Source organism: Condylura cristata, unplaced genomic scaffold (assembly GCF_000260355.1).
Source record: "Condylura cristata isolate star-nosed mole 26May11 unplaced genomic scaffold, ConCri1.0 scaffold00007, whole genome shotgun sequence".
NCBI lineage: Eukaryota > Metazoa > Chordata > Mammalia > Eulipotyphla > Talpidae > Condylura > Condylura cristata.
Window position 1 is genome coordinate 50,700,746 of NW_004567108.1, and position 22,480 is coordinate 50,723,225.

The 22,480-nt window shown below is 34.2% G+C and overlaps 1 protein-coding gene across 2 annotated transcripts in view; it reads right to left on the reverse strand.

Annotated features, from left to right (window-relative positions):
- Positions 1–224: 224 nt before the first annotated feature.
- The window catches only part of ITGA1 (integrin, alpha 1), a 147,500-nt gene continuing 125,244 nt past the window's right edge, over positions 225–22,480 (reverse strand). Inside the window, exons 19-29 of one of the 2 annotated variants that reach the window (XM_004678330.2) lie at positions 20,738–20,947; positions 19,368–19,448; positions 17,440–17,516; positions 16,114–16,203; positions 14,265–14,367; positions 13,217–13,330; positions 11,290–11,394; positions 11,034–11,138; positions 9,993–10,085; positions 7,106–7,222; positions 225–2,208 (exon numbers count right to left, since the gene is read on the reverse strand). In XM_004678330.2, the coding sequence (XP_004678387.2) occupies positions 2,164–2,208; positions 7,106–7,222; positions 9,993–10,085; positions 11,034–11,138; positions 11,290–11,394; positions 13,217–13,330; positions 14,265–14,367; positions 16,114–16,203; positions 17,440–17,516; positions 19,368–19,448; positions 20,738–20,947 (1,140 nt within the window). In that variant the 3' untranslated portion in view covers positions 225–2,163. Of the gene's footprint in view, positions 2,209–7,105; positions 7,223–9,992; positions 10,086–11,033; positions 11,139–11,289; positions 11,395–13,216; positions 13,331–14,264; positions 14,368–16,113; positions 16,257–17,439; positions 17,517–19,367; positions 19,449–20,737; positions 20,948–22,480 lie in introns of those variants that run through there. The other variant, XM_012721859.1, reaches the window with a different exon arrangement.

Consider the following 22,480-nt stretch of genomic DNA (forward strand, 5'->3'; position numbering starts at 1 on the left):
GTATAAATGATCAAGTGTTTTAAAAAAACAAAGTTTTTAAAAAAGAAAGTTTTTTGTAACTTAGTTTGTCCACTAATCTCATAGTCTTAAATATCATTCACACATCTTATTAAATGTTTTAAAAGAAAATGATGGCAATTAGTGTATTACTTAATTATTACCTATTTTAGAATATTTGTACAAAATTATTTTGGAACTTCTTTTGTAAAAATCAAAACCTGATTTTTATGTAATTACAGTGCATAAACTAAACTTAAAGATTTATGAAAAAATTGTATGAAAAGTGGATAAGTCAAATTTTCTTGGTGTAGCTTTTGCATGTTCATTTGTAAATTCTACTACTAGTGGGTGTGTGTGTTTATAAACATATGCACACATGCACAAACACACACATAAACCTCAACAAATTATAATAATCAAGAAGTGCCTTATTTGGTTCATATTCAAAACCAGGAATGGCATGCTAAAAATTGTGCCAGGTACATTGATAATATTGATAAAATGATAGGAACTTGCAGAAGAAAGAAGTTAAAAGTTGAGAAAGTAAGAGAGAAAGTACAGAGAGGCAGCTGAGTTGAAGGAATTTCCACTGGACATTTCTGAACAATGACAAGCTAGCAATAGAATACCAAATCTCTGGAAATAATTAGCGTTTTTTCAGTTACTGATGACCTCGGTCCTCCCCAGACACATGGCTTTGACCATGAGGATATTAGATGTTGACTTGGAGAGCTATGAGGTAGGCTGACTCTGAGTCTCCAGAAAATTCCTTGGAAATTAGTTTAAAAAATTATACCCAAGGCGTTTCATTTCTCTGTTGATTTGCTGTTTTTTGAGACAAAGATTTTCTGGATGATTGTAAATCAGAATTTGTAAGTGTAGCGGGACAAAGTTGCAGAATCAGCAAACGTTACAGCAGTAGTTCACACATGCAGCTGTTATACAGTTATTCATTCATTTATATTTTCCTAATAAATGGAGCAATCTAGGTGCCTATGCTACAGCAGAGTCCAAGGCACCATGATGGTCACTTCAAGGGCAGAGAAGCTCATAGGTGTGACATCTTTTGGTTGGTGCAAAGTTTCAAACCTGAAATTCTTTAAAATACATTTTCAGAATTCTATTTAAATGTTGATACATCACAGTCAAAATGTAGTGATTTCTGCATAGAATGCATTATTGAAATAGAATACTGTCTTCTCATAAAAAGAAACAAACACCTTTAAAAAGTTTAAAACAGACACTCTCACAGCTTGTGGGCCATGTACCACGGAGTTAAGCAACGTCCCATTTTGTGTTCTATACTAGAACCACTTATATTCAAAAGATTCCCAGCAAAGATGACCTCAGAATTTCATGGTCTAACTATGCTGCCATGCTCCAATCAATCACTCAGGAACCATTTTGCACATTGCATTCATAACATGTTTGTTTGTTTGTTTTGTAACAAAACACTGCCATGTTTTTCAATATAAAACAATTTTGAGTTTTAGAATGACATATCAAAATTAAATGTGTTCTGTAAAAAAGTCTTTCTTGATTTTCCATTCTAGATTGAATTTCAGCTCAGTCACACTATTTTCCAAACACTCTGGGAAAATTTTTTTTCCAAGGACAAAACCCAACACAAGGTTGCTGAATATATTCTCATTGAGTTAGTTCTATTTTCATTCCATATTGTATATAGACTCTCACTTGAGAGAAGTGATTTTTGGAGGTAATTTTTCTCTTGGCACTTACAAATCGTGACTGCCATGCTAAATGTGGATATCCATCAGGAATCAAGGGGAAAAGCTTAATTTACATTGCTTTGAAAGAAAATGCTTTAATAATCATAAAAATATGATGTATTTCTTAAATAGTTTGAGTGGTGATTTAATATATAAACATTTATATAGGTTATTCTCCATCTTCAAAACACTAATTTTGCTTACTCAACAAAAATGAGTATTGAAAAATATTTTTCATCATTTTATAAAACATATCTTTATGGTATCACTTTTGGATCTTGCTTGATCTGTCATTTTCTGAGTGATTAATCCCTGATGGATTACATAAAGTTATGTGACTGTCTTTAATTATATTTATAAATTTCTGTCACATATTTGAGGCAAACCTGAGACTAGATCTTTCAATAATTATTTTTTTCTCTTGAAAAATAGTTCATTTTTCCATTTTCTTCTTTAACGGTCTTTTGAAGAATCCAATCTGTTAAGAAAATAGCAAACATGACATAATTATTTTAATTTAGATAATAAACACTATTCTCCGTAGATAAAATTTAATTGAATAATATGTTATTCAATTAAGGGACATTTCTTTCATTTACTTATGAATTAATATTGCATGTCAAGGAATGACATTTATCAAATTGTTATTTTTAACATTTTCATTGGTTAAATACGTCATGTATGTCATGAATTAACTTAAAGGGGTCTGGGAAAATATTGGGAAACTGCAAACTGTAGTCAGCATTCTCTCCAATTTCCTACCATCTTTTTTTTAAATTAAGGAATGTAGAGAGAATTTCCATCAAATAATGATGGTTACAGGCTAAGATCACTAGTGCTGGCAAGGGGTACAGTTAGGTACACTATAGGTCCTGGGCCAGAGAGATTTCTGAAGTGCCTGCATTAATTTTAAACATGTCAGCATATCTACAAAAATGACTTTTTTGTATCATTTGCATATGAAAATGAAGTTGAGGAAATACAAAATTTTTCACATACAAAAAATGTGGATATCATTTGGATATGAAAAAGAAGTTGAGGAAACAACATTTTTCACATATTGGGTGACTGTGGGTCAGTTTTCATTATGTTTTGTGATTTGAGGCTTTATAAAAATCATAAGTGCTTTCATTTGAGGCTTTATAAAAATCATAAGTGCTTTCATTTATTTATTTCCTATTATACAGAATTATTAATGAAAACATTTATAGGAGGCTGGAGGAGATCTTTGTAATAATCTCATCTAAAATGCGTATTTTTAAAAAGGAATTAAGAAAACTGGGTTTTGTAATATGTATTTTTAAAAATTTGATAGCAGATTATAATAGTTCAAGAAAAGACAATGAGCCAAGTTCTTGAAAGTATGATGCCGTCATATGATTTAAATAATGAAGGAGAATAAATCATACAAGGGAATTATATATTTTTAAAAATAATTATTGAATACTTGAGGGGTCAGAGGAGTAAGTGTTCAAAAATATGCACTTTGAAAGCAGAGAACTGTATTTCTGCTTCCATTAAAAGCTCCTTACCCTCCTAGGTTGATCTATGCTATAAAAACCATCTTTTCTCCTTGGAAATAAAATTGGAAATAAAATTACAACAGGTAATTTGTACATGTCCAAAGGTTACGTAGCATATCCTAGTTGCTCGCTGAACATAAATCTTAATAAGATAAGGGGCTTGCTCTAAAAAAGGCCAGAGCCTAGTGGGAGGAAAGCACCAATCACCAAGCAAGGCATAGTAAGTGGTTATATACGCAAAAGAACACGGCTCAGCCAGAAAAAGATGAAATTCCCCCCATGACCACATGGGGGGAATCACACCAAGCAACGATAGTCAGAAGGGGGAAGACAAACAGCACATGATTCCATTCACGTGCAACACAGAAAACCAAAGCAAAAACAAAAAACAAACAACAACAACAACAAAAAACCCAGTCAAAATCAAACCAAAAACCTCCCAGAAATCTGACTGTGGAACTAAGGTGACCAGACAGGAAGGGAAGATTGGGGAGCAAAGTGCAACAGGGCTCGAGGGCTACTGCAGAGGCCATTGGGGACCTTTATTGAGGGCTTTTTGTTTTCCACCCTGCCAGAATCTAGTCAGTGGTGGATAAGGAAAAAGTAGAACTGCCTGTTCTGCAAACAAAAGAAAACTGAACATTGAAAAAAAACAACACATTTGTCCTCCTTAGAATTCCAATTCCTCTACATGTCCCAGGTCTTTCCTCTGTGCCAACTATAAAAGCTCTGGATTCACAAACACTTAGGGCTCTTAACTTGTGCCTGCATGCCCTGAGTCAGAAATACACCAGACAAGGCTTTCAGAAATGCAGGTGGTGAATTATAAGCTGTTTCTTTGCTGCCCCACAGCACATGATCTTTTTTTTTTTTTTTTTTGCTTCTACACATTAAACATACTATTTAAAAACCTAACTACTGTTATTCAAACTTTTCTATCCAACCAATTCTTTTGACATTGGGGTTTTAGAGGAAGCTGGGTGATTAGACTGGAGATAATCTAGTTTGTAGTTTCAATCTGGGCTGGGATAATACTCGCCAAAATTTGAAACAAGTTTATTTTTAGCCCTCAGATTTTCTTCTACTCTTTGCTTTTGCTTCTACTCTTTTTCTTTCCATATTTGCTTAGTGATGCTCTTTATGTTCCCTTAACCCAAAACCAAAGGATCTTGGCAGAGGATGGCCAAGGACTTCATTAAACATTCCCTGGTGGAAAATGCACCTAATGACTATAATATGGAATAAATGTTGAATGAATAAATTCATCCTAAAGTATAAAAGACTAAAAATGGCACTGCTATCCATCCATATCATTGTTCCCCTCCAAGATACACATGTTGGGTGAAAAGCAAGTTTTTAGAATATTTAATTCTAAATTTTAATTTTAGAATTAATAAAAAAATCAAGCACAGGACTTCAGGCATCAGTACGAGGTCCCACTGTGAGGGAGGAAAGTTTTGCTCTCCGCATCCCTCTGTGTGTGGGTTTCATTCTGTTCTATTGGTCATCGTGGTCTGTCTGGGTTTCTACCTCAATGTGTGATATCATATTTCAGGAAATATTTTTCAATCTATTGAAACTGTGTCTCTTGCACGATGTCTCCCTTCAAGACCAAGTGTAATAAGGAGCTACTGTGATTTTTGTCAAGCTTTAACCTCTATGATGTATACTACAAGATAAAGATACAAAGAAAGTGTCCTTTGAAATGGAATCTCGTTCCACTAGACATCTTTTGGCCTGTTTCCTGAACAGAGTTTCAAACTGGGAGTCCAATAGATTTCCAGAATTGTGGGAATTAGGAGGAAGATGGGAAATGCCCTGAGACGTCTATTATAGATTTAATTAGTATAAAGTGATGTCTGTGGCTGAGAGTGGCCCTCTAGCGTCAGGGAGGTTCCAAATGGCTTTAAAGCAGGAGAAGGGGCAATGAATCTTTGATGGAATGGAATTGCTGAAAGTCTGCATCCAACCAGAGCCTTTTATTTCAAAACCAAATACTTCCATTCATGTAAGAGTTCATGACCCTCTTGAACAAAGAACAATTCCTGGAGCTCCAGAGTAAAGAGCCCTGCCCCATAGCTTGTAGCTTTGGGGTATACTGGGAAAGTGATGGATTTGTAGAAAGGCCATTGTTTACAGCTTACTGGTTAGTAATTTTGGCAGGGTTATTTATATTCTCTTTGATTCAGTGTCTTTAAGTATAAGATGTAATTAAACTAATTGAAAAGTCTATAATGCTAAAACTGAATAAAGCTAGTGAGAACAGAGTGAAGGGGTTAACCCCTCAAACTGACAATCCAGGAGGTCTTGGAAAACCTATTTAACTTTTTATTTCTGAGTTTCCATATGCACAAAAATAGGTTATCATGCTATCCACTTCATATGGTTGATGTTATTATTCAAGTGGAAAGCTGAAAACAGTTTCTGGCACATGGGAAGCAGTCAATAAGAACCCCAATTCCGATTGCCAGTCCTTCCACTGAAGAGATAACTAACTATACCTATGGGTCAGGACAGTCCAAAGATTGTTAAAAAACATTCCTTGGAGTCTAAACAGAAGAGGTCATCAGATTATATCAGTAAGACATTTATTGGATGGAAGAATATGTTTATTTTTACATCTGTCTTTTTTCAGATGGGTGACTGAAAACAGACTGATGAAACTCATTTGTTTTAAACAGAGGTATGAGGCTAGGGAGAATGTAACTCTTGTCAGTAGTTTCCTACCCTATATGGAGAAGCAGTGTACTCAGAAGAGAAGATTATCCTGAGAGAAATCAAGCTTCCTTTCTATGCTATACACACCCTAGACACCGTTCAACCAGGCCTTGGGTACCACAGTGTGGTAAAGCTCAGTATTACAGAGAGGGCACTGATCCCCTGTAAAGAAAGAGGAGCAGCTGGAGGTTTGGAGGGGGTGGAGAAGCTTGTCTTGGGAATATTGCTGGAGGATAACTCTGGATTCTATTTACTAATCTAAATGCTACTGTCCTACAGCTTTCACATAGTTTAGTTCATCACCTCTGAGAGTAATCCTCAATAGAGGAGGTTAATTATTATAGGAGATTCAGAACAAACAGGAACACTTGATAATTCAGTGGGGGAGGAACTAATTAAACAATTTGATTGAATAACAACTTTGTTGTTTGGATATTACAAAAATGAGTAATTTAGTTAAAACATAATTTAACAAATGTGGGTGAAAAATAGGATGATATTTGCTAGAATAAATGTCAGCCTGATGTTTAGTTGGGAAAACATTAAATTAAACTTTTCTATAGGTTTTGTTCTTCATAATTTACTTTAAATGCTTCATCTTACTTCTGCTTAATTTGAAAATTATACAGTTAAGAATTTGAAAAATCTTTCACTTGAGTTTAAGCAAAACATTTACTAAATGTAAATCTCTCATCTGGGCACACATCAATTATTTAAAATGTGACATAGTTAAAGAAGCATTTGATTTGTAAGATATACAGAAGTCAATGATTAGAAAGGGTCTCAATCCAATGTGAATCTAGCATTTATGTGTTCTTCAAATGGCAAATCCATTCTTTACTTTTTCCATAAAAGAGAGTTCATTGTTCTTGGCCCATATCAATCATGTATATTTAATTAAAAATTTCCAATGTTATATACATGTAAATGTCCCCAATATTCGAGCCTCTACGAGAGTCTATTTTTATTTTACAAAAATGGATCAAACTGTACAATATTTGAGAGCTGTATTTTTTGTCTGTCACAATTTCAATATTTATGATACTGTATTTCTCAGCATAGATAAATCATAATCTATTTCAACAATTTTATTTTATAATTGAAATAGAAAGTCACAGAAACTTTGGTACTTACCTTCCACAGAGCTAATATGAGTAGCATTAACAGCAACAAGCCAGCAAAAGCACTCAACAGGATGACCCATAATGGCACTCGGCCTGGTAGCCCATCTTTGGATATTTGAATAGCAAGCTGAAAATTATTAAACAAGATTGATAAACATCGATAAAACATCTATTAGAACTACCAGTATATTCAGTTCTTATAGGCCATAATTTTATCAGTGTATTCACTCTCATTATTACATACAGAGAAATCACTAAGTTTGTATCTTAAGATATCCTTCAAATATTCTAATCTTTAACCATTTCCAATTTATTATTATTATTATTTAAAAATTTATTTATTTATGCATACAGAACTAGGGTACAGGTCAGAGGTGCAGGGGTGGTGAGAGGATTCACCAGAGACAGAGTGGGGAGCAGAACAGGCAGAATGACAAAGTACACTGCTGAGGGGGGGAGCAGCGGGTAGGTCAGGAGAGGTCTGCCATGCCATGAGGATCATCACTGTGGTGGGGATCGAACTCATGCTGAAGTGGCTTTAGCTTCTTAATGCTGTGCTTTAACCTGCTGCATTATCAGGGAAGGCCATTTCCAATTTATTATTACCAGAATTATTTATCATCTATCCTTCCAAAATTTATACATAAAGAGCATAGGAATAAGAGTCTATGAATAGGAATACTGAAGGGTAGGAGTGAATTTAACTCAGAAAGAAGCAGCAAAAGTATTATATGTTTTAAAGATTTATTATTTGGTGAAAGTGCCTTATCACCATAGCATGAGTTTAGGCTGGAACAGCCATAGGCTATCGACATAGGAAAATCCAAGTATATTGTCTTATTCTAATTGTAATATACTTTTCTGTTGTTGTCCAACAATTGAAATGACATTTTTATACAGTAAAATGTTCAGATCCCGAGCACACAGATAAGTGGACCTGTGCATATATTCACAACAAGTGCTCTTCATTAGACTATCCTGTCTGGTTTTTCAAGTTGACTTGCTCCTGGGTCAGTAACTATCAAGCAGTTTTTGACTGTAATAAACTTCTTTAAAATGGGTATTTATCATGGTTATACAGGTTTATGAGTTGCATAACTTTCAGTTGTGCCACATTATGGTTGACATCTGTATATTAGCTTTTAGTATTCCAATTACTGAAGTTCTCCCAGTAGGAGTGCCCAGACTTCCCTTGTATGTGTCCCATCCCTTGAATTTCTGAGAAGAAAATAGGTTCAGGGTAAAGGTCAAAGACATTTGCTTTTACAGGGATCATCACAAAAACTTAACCTGGGGTGAACAATAGTAAAACAGGAGGTAAAGGGAGTAGACATTTGCATATAGAGATACTGATCCAGCACTTTAGATCACTCCAGGCAGGTCCCTGCTGATACACAGTGAAAACAGATCTATACAGCAGTACTGTAGATACATGCAGAAAAAGAACTTTCAAGACAGATTTTCAACACATCTGAAACAATTTTCTGAACCAGCAGGTACAGAAACTGGTCTGATTGGATCAGTGGCTTCTCTGAGATTGTATCATTAGAAAATGGTTACTTTTAGCAATTTTAATAATTTAGAGATACACTTTTTCTTTTGGGATTAAAAATATAGAATAAGGCCCTCCCTGGTGGCGCAGCGGGTTAAAGCACTGCACTGAGAAGCTAAAGCCACTTCCTCATGAGTTCGATTCCCGCCTGCCCCGGAGGTGACCACATGGCGCGGCAGACCTCTCCTGACCTGCCCGCTGCTCCCCTCAGCAGTGTTCTTCGTCGATCTGCCTGTTCTGCTCCCCACTCTGTCCCTGGTGAATCCTCTCACCCTCCGCATCTCTGGCCTGTACCCCAGTTCTGTGTAAATAAAAAAAATATATAGAATAAATAGTATCATGGGGAACTAATGTTTAGGACAAATAAATCTACTTATAAATTTTTAATGCAACATACATAGGAATCAAATATACTATTTTTAAGCATATTTTTATGGTGATCTCTGGTGTAATTTTGTTTTTTCTGTGTATGGAACATCTGTATTTATTGGGAAGTGCTCTGTATAAAGTAAATAAATACCATATGCATATATTTTTCACATACTATGTGTATTATATGCATATATTTTTTAAAGGTGAAAAAAGCCAAGGTAAATATAATTAGAGGCAAATGACACTGGAATAATTTTCAATTAAACAGTTTTGAAGTAAGAAATTCTAAAATGATACCTAAATATTAGGTAGCTTCCAAATAGAACTTTCTGACTCATAATAGTCTCCTGGGCTATTTAAACTCTTCCCAAAGAAGAGGTTGAAGTACCAATAAACTATGATGTGTTTTGTGTCCTGATTTTACAAAATGCCAAGAAGAAAACACTATTTTTATTGAAGAGTCAGCATAAACTTGTAATAGGGAATGACACTTCAATTTTGTTTCCAACCTCCCAATGACTAAGTGAAGAAACCCATATACTATATATTTACATATAGATATGTAGATGTATTTCTGTTCAGTGCACAAGACACTTTTTGTGAAGGAATTGTTTCTCTAGACTGCTCTTCACATGTCAACTGCTTTTTTATAATGTCACTTTTTAAGGGGGAAAATTGCAAATGCATCATTGCTATTAAGGCTAAAGTGAAACATCTATTTACTGTGAAAATAGAAGTAATAAAGTCAAACATGGCACATTAATTGTAAATATCATGATTTTTCCAAGTTTCTTACAAGGATGAACAAGACTGAAATTACACTTGCAGCTAATCAAGTATAATTTGAAGCAAAAAGTGTTTGCCACTTACAGAGATTGGCACAGCTTCTGGGAGGATCAGCAATTATAAAACATCATGTCACAAAATTCCAGGTGAAATATCTAATGTTTTCAAAACTTCGAGTTGCACTTACCTCTCTTTTTTGATTGCCAGTACTTAGAACTAATGATGTATTTTCACTCTGGAGTTCTGCTCTTATGGTAAGATTTAAACTGGAAAAATGTGCCTGAAAATAAAATAGGATTTAATTTCAATATATTATGCTAATCATAGTGAAAGCCAGTTATGTTTGACTAGTATGATTTTTTAAAACTAAGATTGTTCTGAGCGATTAAAAAGGTTGATTTTGTTAACATCCATGTGGAACAGGAGGTATCAAATAAAGGGTGTGTACCCACTTGCCTCTGTACTCAAGTTCTTATTTCAGTCCTTGTTATAGAATGGAAAAATTTTCTAGGCAACTTCTACTCATATTTATCCTTAGCAAAAACAAACCTCAAAACTTTGTCTACCTGTCATCTAGCCAGTATGAAATAGCTATCTTGTGGTAATGAGGCTTATAGAGGATTTTGTTTAGGATAAAACATGATGTTGCCAATAGTAGACAATCGGTGATTTGCAAAAATAGCAATTTTATGAATAAAGTTGAAAATAGAAATTTTATGTAATTACCCAAGTATTTCCTAAGGACAGAAACAAATGATACAAAAATATAGTAGAAGCACTTTGTTGTCAGGTGGATTTGATATTATTAGAAGTTAAAAGATACCCTCCAAAATTTTTATAAAGTCTTCTCTAACACAGTGAGTCCATAGTCTGTTAGCTCTGTCTTTTTTTCACAGTATCAAGGATTACCATCCTGTAGTTCTTTGCCTTAACCAAGTTCCCAAATAGTAATATAAGTGTAAACTTTGGTACTGTAGAGTAATTACTTATTTGAGGTACAAAGAAAAAGGATATGAGAGACTGAAAAATGGCGTATGTGTGGAAGAGAAACTTGAAGATACCTTACTAACAGACCCAGAAGTTGGTTGAGTAGAACTTGGGCTCATTCCAAAGTTTTTAGAGGGTTTATGTTCTTTCTGCAGAAGCACTCTGCTTTATATATATTAAGTCATGAACAAGTATTTGTCAGTACAATTTAATAATTGTAAAGAGGAATATAACCACTTACTTTTATAAAAGTTGGTTTCCATAAAATAAATGAAACATTCACTTGGCTCATGTCAGAAGGAAGCAGATTACATGTGATGGTAGCAACTTTGCATGTCCTACAGTCCTGTTTAAATGTCCAGAGTTATACATTAGTAGGCTTGACATTTGATATGAAAAACTATATTGAAATATTTAAGATAGTTATTTTTAAGTCAGTATTGAATTAATGCACTTGGAAAGCAATATTAGTATTTGCCTTGTTTATCTGAGCTTACCCGAATTGTGCCTCTCTTGAGAACTTCATATTTAGGTTTAGGACTTTCCTTCCCAGAGTTGATACCAAAAGGATCCTGAAGGCTTTTGGGTCTGCAGTTTGTATTCTAGAAAGTGAAAATATTTCATCAGAATGTCAGAGGGGACAGTGACATGAAGACTCTGGGTATTACCATCACTTTTCTATATGGGTATCCATCTCTTTAGGTGTGCAATACAGAGAAAACTATTGCACCAGATATACCCATTCCAAACTGCCATTACTGTTAGCATGCCACTTGTAATATATAGTGGTAAGGCGGTTACAGAAAGAAAGGATGCTAGTTGGACTTATTGTCATAGAAATAATACATTCATTAATTTATTGTTTTCATCAAATATTAATTTGTAAATTCTCATAATGCCAAAAAAAAAAGAAAGTGAAAGTCTTACTGAGGAAAAAGAAGAGTTAGCATTTGTTATTCAATGTAACACATCTGAATGGATTATGAAATGATAAAAAAGAGGATCTTTTATCTGCACTTATGCTTCATCCATTAATATTTTCGGGGTCTCTTCACATCAAGGGTATGACATTTGGTCTGTATCAAGGAAAACATAAGTAGTCCTATAGATTCTAAAATGCCATATTGGTAGCTGGTTCTTGTATTGTTTTTCTAAATTTAATCTAATAAATTTCCCCACTTAAAATTTCCCCACCCTGGATTCTTTATATCCTTGATAAAAGGTCTCGAGAATAACGGTTAGTAAGGAGCTGTGGGAAAAGTACAGATTCTCAAAGACCTGCATTTTTATAAAATTATTAAGTATCACAAGTCAACTATCACTGTTGATATTTCTTGGTTTCTGAAATACCTTGAAGAAAATATCTGAAGACAGGTTGTCGAATTCATGAAACCAAATTCTGAAATAACAATAAATCAACATTTATTGTAATCTTCAATGTTTTAGGGACTGAATCATAATAAATGAGTGCCATATAGGTTCATTCAATGTTGTCAGTGTGCTATTTTTGGGATAAGTGACGGTACAGCAGATCATAAACAATATGTACTTCAATGTTATTTAGTTATAACATTGATGAGAAAAATATCCCAGTTTACAGCAATGTTATTTCAGGGCCTATTTTTGTTGTATCATTTCACTTAAAATCTCAGCAACATTAGATTAGATTAGATTAGATTAGATTAGATTAGATTAGATATACTGTTTGAGGTACAGCTGTGTGTGCTTAGGAGTAATTAAGAAATTTCTTTGCAGAGTTGTTTATTCATCTCTCATCTCATCAAGTTAATGTTGTAGTAAACATTAAAGGAATAAGTCAACAGTGATCTGAAATTCACACCCATAGATTGAACAGTAATGCCCAATGACCTCCCCAGGTCTTAACACTTAGAACATGTGAATGTGACCATTAAAGATGCAATTAAATTAAGGATGTCCAGGTGAGATCACTTTGGGTTTAGAGTGGGCTTAAAATACTCCGATGAGTGTGCTTGTAGAAAATAGAAAGGGAGACCCAAGGAAAAAAGTCTTGTGAAGAGAGCAGAGATAAGACTACAAGCTAGATTGACAGCTGCCACCAGAAGAAAGGAGAGTTGTAGTGATAGATTCTACCTCTCAGCCTCTAGAGGGCACCAACACTCTCAGCACATTATTTGGGCTTCAGACCTCCAGAATTGTAAGAGCATCATTTCTCTTGTTTTCAGCCACCCAGTCTGGGGTAGTTTGTTACCACAGCAATTGTAGTCAAATAATGCATCAGTTAAATACCCAGTGGGGCTTAATATTTTTTGTAGCTTTGTAAATGACTCTTCACTTTATTTTGGTAAAACACTTCATCAAAACAAGTGGCATGCATAAAAATGTTTAAAAAAAAACTGGAAAAGGTAATAGTAGTGCCATAATTCCTTGGCACACATGACTTACATCAGAAGATGACCATCCAGTTGGGTACAGGACAGGATAGCTATCAGAAGTCAAGTTGGGGAATGAAATCGATAGCTTAAACTCTGGCATTGGAAACTGTCCACTTTTTGTAATCTGTGAGCCAAAAAAAAAGAAAGAGTTGCAACTTTTTTTTTCTTTCAACAGTAGCCTTTCTGTGTTATGCAATATTTTGACTTTTAATTAATAGTTAAATTGTGAACCAAGAATTTCAGCAAAAAGCACAAATGAAATCCATGAAAAGCACTTTGGAATATACATTATCTTCTTTTGTAAAACTGTCTTTGTCATCATACCCAAAGGGATAAACACCACTTCACCTATAATAATGTTTCATGATTTCATAATTTTTTAATACATATTTAAATCAAACATTTGAACTGGGCTGTCCTTTACTATAGTGACAGTAAGTTCAGTCAATGTTCATGAGTAGGAATTACTTCAAATAAAAGTCTGGCTCAGCTTCATGGTTTCTGTATCATGATAATGAAAAATTCATTAAGAAAGACTCAAAAATAAATATAAATCTTGTAATAAGAATACAACTTAAGAAAGTGGTAATAGGAATATAAGTTATAGTACAATACATAAGACAGGTAGCAATAATCAGAATCAGATATATATTCATCAAGTAAAGGAAAATATTACCACGACAATTTGAAATAGTCATAATTATTTTTTTTTAGTTAACTTCTCTTCTCAGTAATACTGAGAAGTGAAACAAAGTATACACATTTATAGGTAGTATCTATTTAGTTCCATAGTTAATTTTATCTAGGAAATTGTTTTCATGAACTGTGTCTTACTGGAGGAAATTAAAGAGTTAAGGCTTGAAAATAGCTTCAAAGTATAATTACCAGTTTAAATAAAATTTTAAAAAATAATGAAATAATAAAAGTATGCTGAAATATAGGGAATAACTTATGCATCAACATGTTCTATTCATGTTCATGTATCTATTAATACTTTTAAAAAATGTATACACTTACACATAATCATTTATAACACTAATTTACAGGTGATTTCTTACCAAGTAGAAGATGTTAATTTCATCTCCAATGTCCTCAGTAGAATTAATCATTTCAGGGACTGTCTCATTGGCAGCAATAGAAATATGGTATTCACTTGCAGAGCTTAAAGAATTAATAGGCAGGGAAATAACACATAACAAAGTTTCATTTTTATTTAACTTCATACTTTTTCTTTCTTTATACTAGGTAATCCTATGAAAGTTTCAAATCAGAGATGAATTCTTTTACCGTGAAACTGAAATTCAATCTTTGAGACAAGGGAGAAGGTATATATAATTTAGCCACTAATATTTATATTGCCTTAAGATGAAAAAGGTGTAATTTTTAAATTAAAATACAAATTTTGCCAATGAAAAAATTCCCAAATTCACAAATGTTGCTTATATTCAGGGAATAATCAGGCTAACTTGGTATTTCTAGAAATGATGAATTTTAAATGGCTTATAAAAATTATTACCTTTTCACTATTTAAAGTGCTATAATTTTGCTAAATTAAAAATTTTTTTAAGTCATTTTTTTTAAAGATTTATTTATTTGTGCATACAGAGCTGGGGTACAGGCCAGAGGCTCAGGGGCGGTGAGAGGCTTCACCAGAGACAGAGTGGGGAGCAGAATAGCAGATGGACGAAGTACACTGCTGAGGGGAGCAGTGGGCGGGTCAGGAGAGGTCTGCCACGCCATGTGGTCACCTCCAGGCGGGAATCGAACTCATGTGGAAGTGGTTTTAGCTTCTCAGTGCTGTGCTTTATAACCCGCTGCGCCACCAGGGAGGGCCTAAACTTAAAATTTTTATTTTCTCTTTGGATGAACTTTGTAGAATGAAATATAATATAAACATATTTGAAGCTGCATTTCAATTTCAAATATGGATTTTGAGTAAATGGAGAATTCTTAGACAAAGTTAGTGTACCAAGAAAAGGAGATGTAGCTGAATAGAAAACAGCCAATAAATTTAAGTGCTAAATAATATTTGTAAAAAATCTACATGCATAGCCTATAATTCTCTTATTTTTGTGGTCTGTTATCAACAAAATGAAAGTGCTAAAGAAGATAAATTAAGAAAATGAGAAGACTTTTAGAATAAATTTTCTGCTGATGCTTAAATATTATTTGTATACATTTTGTGTATTTAGAAAAAATTAGAGAGCTGCTCAAGCCAGGGAATTTATAGTGGGAAAGTTGGTGAACACGATTGGTGTGTGCACAGATGAGAACTTCCTAGGAAAACAGTCTATGACTGATAGAAGAAATTAATAGTGCTTATCCTGGACTATAGTGATGGCACATGGGTGAATTGGAGATGGGAGGCCCATGGGGATTGCAACTGAGCTGGAAAAATGCACAAAATGAAAAATGATGTAAAAAAATGTGTTTATGGTGTAAAAAGGTAAAAATAGAAAAAAATTAAAAAGCAAAACAAAAAAGAAATTAAATAGCACTTATCAACAAGAAATAATCTGATCTTAGATATCCTGAATGGGTATCTGATAATAACTCTCAGCATGACAGTGACGCCCATGATGTGCTGGTGACCCCTGAGACATGACCTTTTGGGACAGATGCCTAGGTTTCCACTTGCTCTTGAATGCTGAGACAGGACAACTAACACAACCCAGTACCATTTGAAGCTCACATTTTAGGTTACTTAGTGTGCTGGTCCTCAAACTCAGCATGCATGATAGTTGCCTGCAGGGCTTATTTAGCACAGATGTCTGGGCTCTGGCTGAGGGATCTGAGTGTTTACCCCTCTCATAAGCTCCCAGTTGATTCTGATGCCCTTGACCAGGGAAACACTTTGAGAGTCACAGGTTAAGAAAAGCATCAACTTAAAACACTATTTCCTCCTACCTGTAAAACTGTAGTCCAACTTCATATTTTACTGGGATAGTAATGTTTACTTCATTATCAAAAAGGGTTTCTGGAGGTTCTTCGCTGTCACTGGAATTGAAATAACGGTATACTCAGACAAGGCACATTTTTTATAGACATTTCTGGAATTTGAAAGAGAAGTTTATTTTGGCAACTAAATACAAAGGGACAAAACAGTAGAATTCTTAATATTTTATTAAGATTGGGAAGGGAGGTCAGGGATGCGTGTTTTTAAAAGTCTCTGGGTTGATTTAGAAGTGTAGCAAAAGTTAAAGTCACACCAGTGCAATCCATACACCTCTCTGTCTGGGAATTGTTATCCTTTCTTTAAGGTTTGACCCAATTATAATCTTGCTGATAAACTTTCTGACATTCACACTGTCAAAGAGATGTAATTTCACCCTCCATTAAGTCTCTTACATGTGGTTTCTATTTCTGTAATGACTTTTCCTTATTCTACGTGTGGTACCATAATTGTATACTAGCCTCAGCCTCCTACTATAATATTTACCCCATGAAGAGGGTCATGCCATTTAAGTTTTACATTCCTATAGTAACTGATTCAATATCTTGTCCATAGGGGTCAAATAAATGTTAAGTAGAATTGGAATGACCATATAGAATTAACCTGTCCACTAACTCATTTTCTTATTTATTCATTAACTTTATGTTTATTTAGTAATTATTAGGTGTCAGTTACTATAGTAATTATTGGATAATTATGGTATCACTGGAGAATAAAGCAACAAAAATCGAACTTTATCTCAGGGAGATTATGACTTGTAAGTAAAGACACTTAAAAGAATGGTAAGCCACTACTTCAATTTCCTTAGTCTTGAGCAATTTTTAGTCTACTTCTATGTTCTGTTTCAGAAGCTTTGGGTGATTTGGAACATTTACTAAACTACAAATGGGTATCATAAAATTTTAAGTTAATCTCATGATTCAGTTGACATTGATCTGCCAATCAATAAATAAACCAGTAAAAGCTTTTGGATTATTGAGGCTATAAAATTTTAAATAAGTTTAAATGAACTTTGGCATATAAAGTGATGTGTAATTACATGTTCTACAGTTCATAGAACCAGTGGTTAGATGTATGACTTCTATTAAATGATCATTTATTTTGTTAATTGCTCTTAAGGATGTTTTGGGAGGTAAAGTGGTTCATTACCTTCGAATTCTACTGGTACTAAATAAACTGTGAGCCACTCCTTGTGATTCTATGAAGCAAAATATTCTAAACGCATGAAAGAAAATTATATACACTCATGCACATATTCTAATCCACACATATAAACCAACCTTGTTGCATTTAAATGAATCATCACTTTTTCCATGAGATGAGATGAATTAAATTGAAATAATATTTTGAAAGTTACCTGTTGAAAAAAGGACATATTTTTGGTTTAGTAACAGACAAAATGTTTTTCTTTGATTATACATTCATTTACATAAGTGATATTATGTATACTCAAATTATCTGTTTAAGAAATATAAAAATTCTCATCACAGCTTAGAAATAGAATAAGATGCTTTCCATGTGCTTTTAAATGTATGTGGTATCCCTTGTACACTAAGATTGACTGTCAGTACTTTATTCAAATTATATTAATAAAATCATATATCAATCATAAGCCAGTACTAGGCCCCATGAAGGTACATTCTATTATTTTATTATCAAGATTTACAAGATCATAATCATAAACAATGCAATCACTAAGTGGTCAAAATCAAAACCAAAATTAAAATTAACATGGAAACTTTAAGTATCAGCAACCATCCATACAATTTAGCACTATTTACAGAAGGGTGACTAGAATTCCTTGGTCATGAGATTTGCATGATTATACCATATATTTTCAGTATTCTTTTAAGAGTGTCATGACAAAGAATGGGGGTATGAACTGTCTTTACAGATAAGATGAGACAACTGGATATTCACAAAGAATGAAGCTAGGTTCTTCATATTATACACCAAAGTGGATAACAGATCTAAATGTAAGAGTCAAAACCATAAAACTCTTGGAAGAAACCATAGGAGTAAATCTTTGTGACCTTGGATTAGAGAAAGCCTTTGTAAATATGAAAACAAAAGCATGAGTAACCAAAAAAAAAAACAAACAAAAACAAAAACAAAACCCAATATATAAACTGCACTTCAACAAAGTAAAAACTTTGTTGTAGGAAACCAAGAATCAAGTGAAAAGACAACTTATAGACTGGGAGAAAATAATTGCAAGTCATATATCTGATAAATGACTTGACTGTTGAATAATTAAAGGGTTCTTACAACTCAATAATAAAAGTAGATTAAAGATATGAATAGGCATCTCTCTAAAGAAATAATTGAGCAATAAACACCTAGGTTTATACTTAAGAGAACTGACCATGTCCACAATAAAACTTGTATGCAAATATTATTCATTGTAGCCAAAAAGTGGAAATAACCATCAACCATCACATGCCTATTAACTGATGAGTGGATAAGTAAAATATGATCTATATACACAATTGAATGTTATTTGAAATTGAAATTAAAATTAAAAGGAATGAACTACTTATGTATGGGAAAACCTTGAAAATGGCATTCTTAATGAAGCCAGTCACAAAAGACTACATGTAGTATAATTCCACTTATATGCAATTTCCAAAATAGACAACATAGAGAAATAAAGTAGATGAATAGTTATCTAGGATTAGTAAAGGAACTGTTTAGGGGAAAAGATAAGCAATTGGTGAGGTATATGGGATTTTGTGTGTGTGTGTGTGTGTGAAAATAACCTAAAATTGATAATGATTGTACAATTCACAATTTGGTAAATATATGAAAACCCATTAGATTGTGCTCTTTATGAATTTTATGGAATGTGAATTATATCTCATGAGGATATTATTTTTTAAGTGTAGAAAGGCAGTAATTTTCTATATGAAGTCCTGAACCAATCTATTTGAAAGATTCTTTTCCCCATAATCCAGCAAAGCTTACTAGATAGAAAACTCTAATATCAGAATTCTTCATTTCCAGTCTATTAAATAAGACTTTTAATTTTATCTTGTTATTTGCATTTCACTCATGCAATAATTGGGTTTTGGTTCCAAGGATTCAAATTTTTAAAATCAACCTTATTCATCTATATCAAGCAAAATTACCACTTGAAGGATTTACATTTGATTTTGAGCATATCACTTTTCACACTTGACTACACATCTACTTTGTACAACCTGCTTACCGATTCTCCGCTTCTCAGGAAAGGATACCCAACTTTACATGTAATATTATGATTGGATTCACAGCTGTCCTTTTGAATATCCTAGGAAGAGAAAGTAAACAGAATTAGAACAGAAGACATGTGGGTCAAATACTTGATCTTGGTCTTCTAGAATTTTCCCAGCTGTGCATTGAACTCTGCCTTACTAAGATTTGTCTCTCAAAAAAATTGCAAGAGTCACAACATTTGGGGATCACCCACAGTCCATTGAAATCTGGAAACATCATTTAGTTGAAGGTGACTGAGGACAAAGCACATGGCACTCTTCGGTCTGGGTCTTCCACTGACACACGGGGATATGAATAGCACCTCTTCATAATATGATTTGGTGGCTCAAAAAAAAGAATCACATGATCAGGACTGCCCATGGATGCCCACAGTGAGTGGGAGTCATTGAGGAGTTTAGCAGAGCAGGTCGTAGTACAGACTTCATCCAGGACACTGAGATTTGAATCCTGAGCTTCAATCCACTGTCAACCTATCCATTCTGGGCCTGATGCTCTCTTTAGAGGAGTTAGTCAGACTCCATTTCATCAAATAAAAAAAAAATGCCATTTCAAGTGAGACTCACTGCTATTTTGCATACCAATAAGTTGAAATAAATATTGGGAGTAGTATTCTCTATTTATAAGTGAGTAAAGGGAAAAAATAATGTTGCCAGTTAAGATATCATTTATAAAATGCAGCTACAGAGATGTTAAAATGTGAAAGGGTTTATCTTAGAATCTCTGTAGCCTACTTAGAAAATAATTAATGAAGTGAAAAGATAAATAAGTAGAGTCCTTTGATGTGCCTGGCACATAAAATGACTCAAGAAAGAGTGCCATCATTACTGTTGCTGTTTATAACAGTAGAGAAGATGCATTATTGATTTTATAGTTCTGCCTCTTTGTAAAGGCTATGAAATCAGCTGAAAGGATACAGGCAGTGATTTTAGAGTTGGACTATAAAGGGCTATGGCATAGACCTCTTTCCAGAGAAAATTCAGTGGTAAATATTTTCCCAACATCACTGTGTGCATCTGGATCTGTAATTAACATTCTTAACTGAATCTGAAATATGTGATGCTGATATAGGACATGTTTTTCAAGTCTTTTGTAGTCATTCTATCCTTAAGTGAGAGCCAAATATGTGGAGAGAAATGTCAGTGAAAATATGAATTTATAGAAGCTTGACAATAATTCTAATATTATTCCTTATCAGTATATTAATTTTTAATATGAATGATATTTTATTAATTCATATAAACGTATGCAGATGAATTTCTCAGTAGTATAAAAAGTAGGTTAAACAAAATATGAGAATTAGTAAATGAAAACCTAAAAATGTACCTCAATTCCTGAAAAAATTAGATTTGGAGAGTAATGCACTATGGTTCTGGTGTTATAGGCACTGTCCTTTCTATTTTTGACAGTGATGCTAACATTGAACTTTTCGTTGTGGGACTTGACTATTAGCAAGTTCTTTTCCGTGGTAGACACATCCAGGAAGAGGTCTGAAATACACTTGTCCTTGTTTCCACAGTCTTTGGCGAAGGGAATCTGCAATGGTCACAGAAAAGCATTTTACCAAATTTAGTTAGGCACCATTAAAAATTACCTATTGTTTTCAATAAAAGAAGTGAAATAGCCAAAATAAGTATCTCAGAGACAACAGCTTTCATTGCTGAGATCAAGAGGAATTTTGTATTTGTTCCTATAATTTATAAAGGAAAAAATAAAGTGTTATTTTTGGATATAAATTCTTCCAGTCCTTTAAGGAATGCAGTTTTCACAGATGTTTTTCACTGGTTTTAGTCTTCTAAAGTAGAAGAGTTTCAAAAAATTCCAGTCAAGTACTCTAAGGCCTAAATCTATGGAAGACCATTTAACAATTAACTTCAACTCAGATTTGTCTATCAAAAATAATCAAAGACTTAGGAATATAATAGAGCTCCATCAAGAGGGTAAAACATGGTTAAGTCACATAACTGGGTTTCCTTGAAGCCTCTTTTTCATTATGTCCCTCCCTCTGATAAAATCCACCACCAAAAATTGCCCATTCTACCCCTCTTCTAAATATCTCCTGAATCTCTTCTCTCGGTTCCATTTCTGCCCCACTCTCTAGCCTAGCTTGCCAGGCTTTCTCTGAACTAAGATAATAGCTTCCTAACGTGTCCAGAACCACTTGTGTTTCCCTCCAATCATCCTCCACATTGCAACTAAAGTAAAACTTAAATATGATTTAGCTGGCCCTATCATAGGACCCAGTGAAAGCCTTCAGTAGTAATTGACTGTTCTTCAAAACAGTTTTAAATCTGTGCAGCTACACACAATCTTGGGAAGAACCTGCGCCTGCCAGCATTGCCCACCTCATCCCACCTCACCTTCTCACCTTGTTATTTACGTCAGGCACTTGGTGCATTTAGTTTAATCCCATTTATCCCTCAGAAATCTGACACATATCCCTCTGCCTGAAACATTGCTCCCTCTACTTCTCTAAATATAATGGAGACTTATCGTATGCTTCAGGTCTCAACTACATGTCACTACCTTAGGCCAGTGATCTCTGTCTCCACAGCCCAGACAGAAGTCCTTAAACAGCAGTGACATCTTCCAGAGCATGCACTTTAATTACTAACCCCATTTCCTACATTAGACTACAGGCTTTGCTGCCTGGCTTATAGAAGATACTCAGTGACTATGTTTGGAAAAAAGAAAGGGGGAGTGTAAATGAGGTACATGAGGAAAACTAACTCCTCATTCTGGATGTTCCCTCCATTGGTGCTATGCCTGTGATCCCATGCTCACTCTCTCCTTTTCAGCATTAAAAATGTTGACTTGGTGAATTGGGAAGGAGAAACTGACTGAAAACATGTCAGTCCCTTCCTCTCTATTCTATTCTAGGAGCAGTGAGGTGCCACCAGAAGCATCTGTGCCTCCCGACATCTCCCTTCTCTAAGTTTTAGTTGCTGCATCCCCATGAAGAGGTCTGGGATTGCTGCTGTGGTTCTCTGACATCTGAGTCTGGTTCATTGTGAGGACGTTACACTTACACTGCTGCCACCCAATGCCAAGTAGTCATAGAAGGGAGTT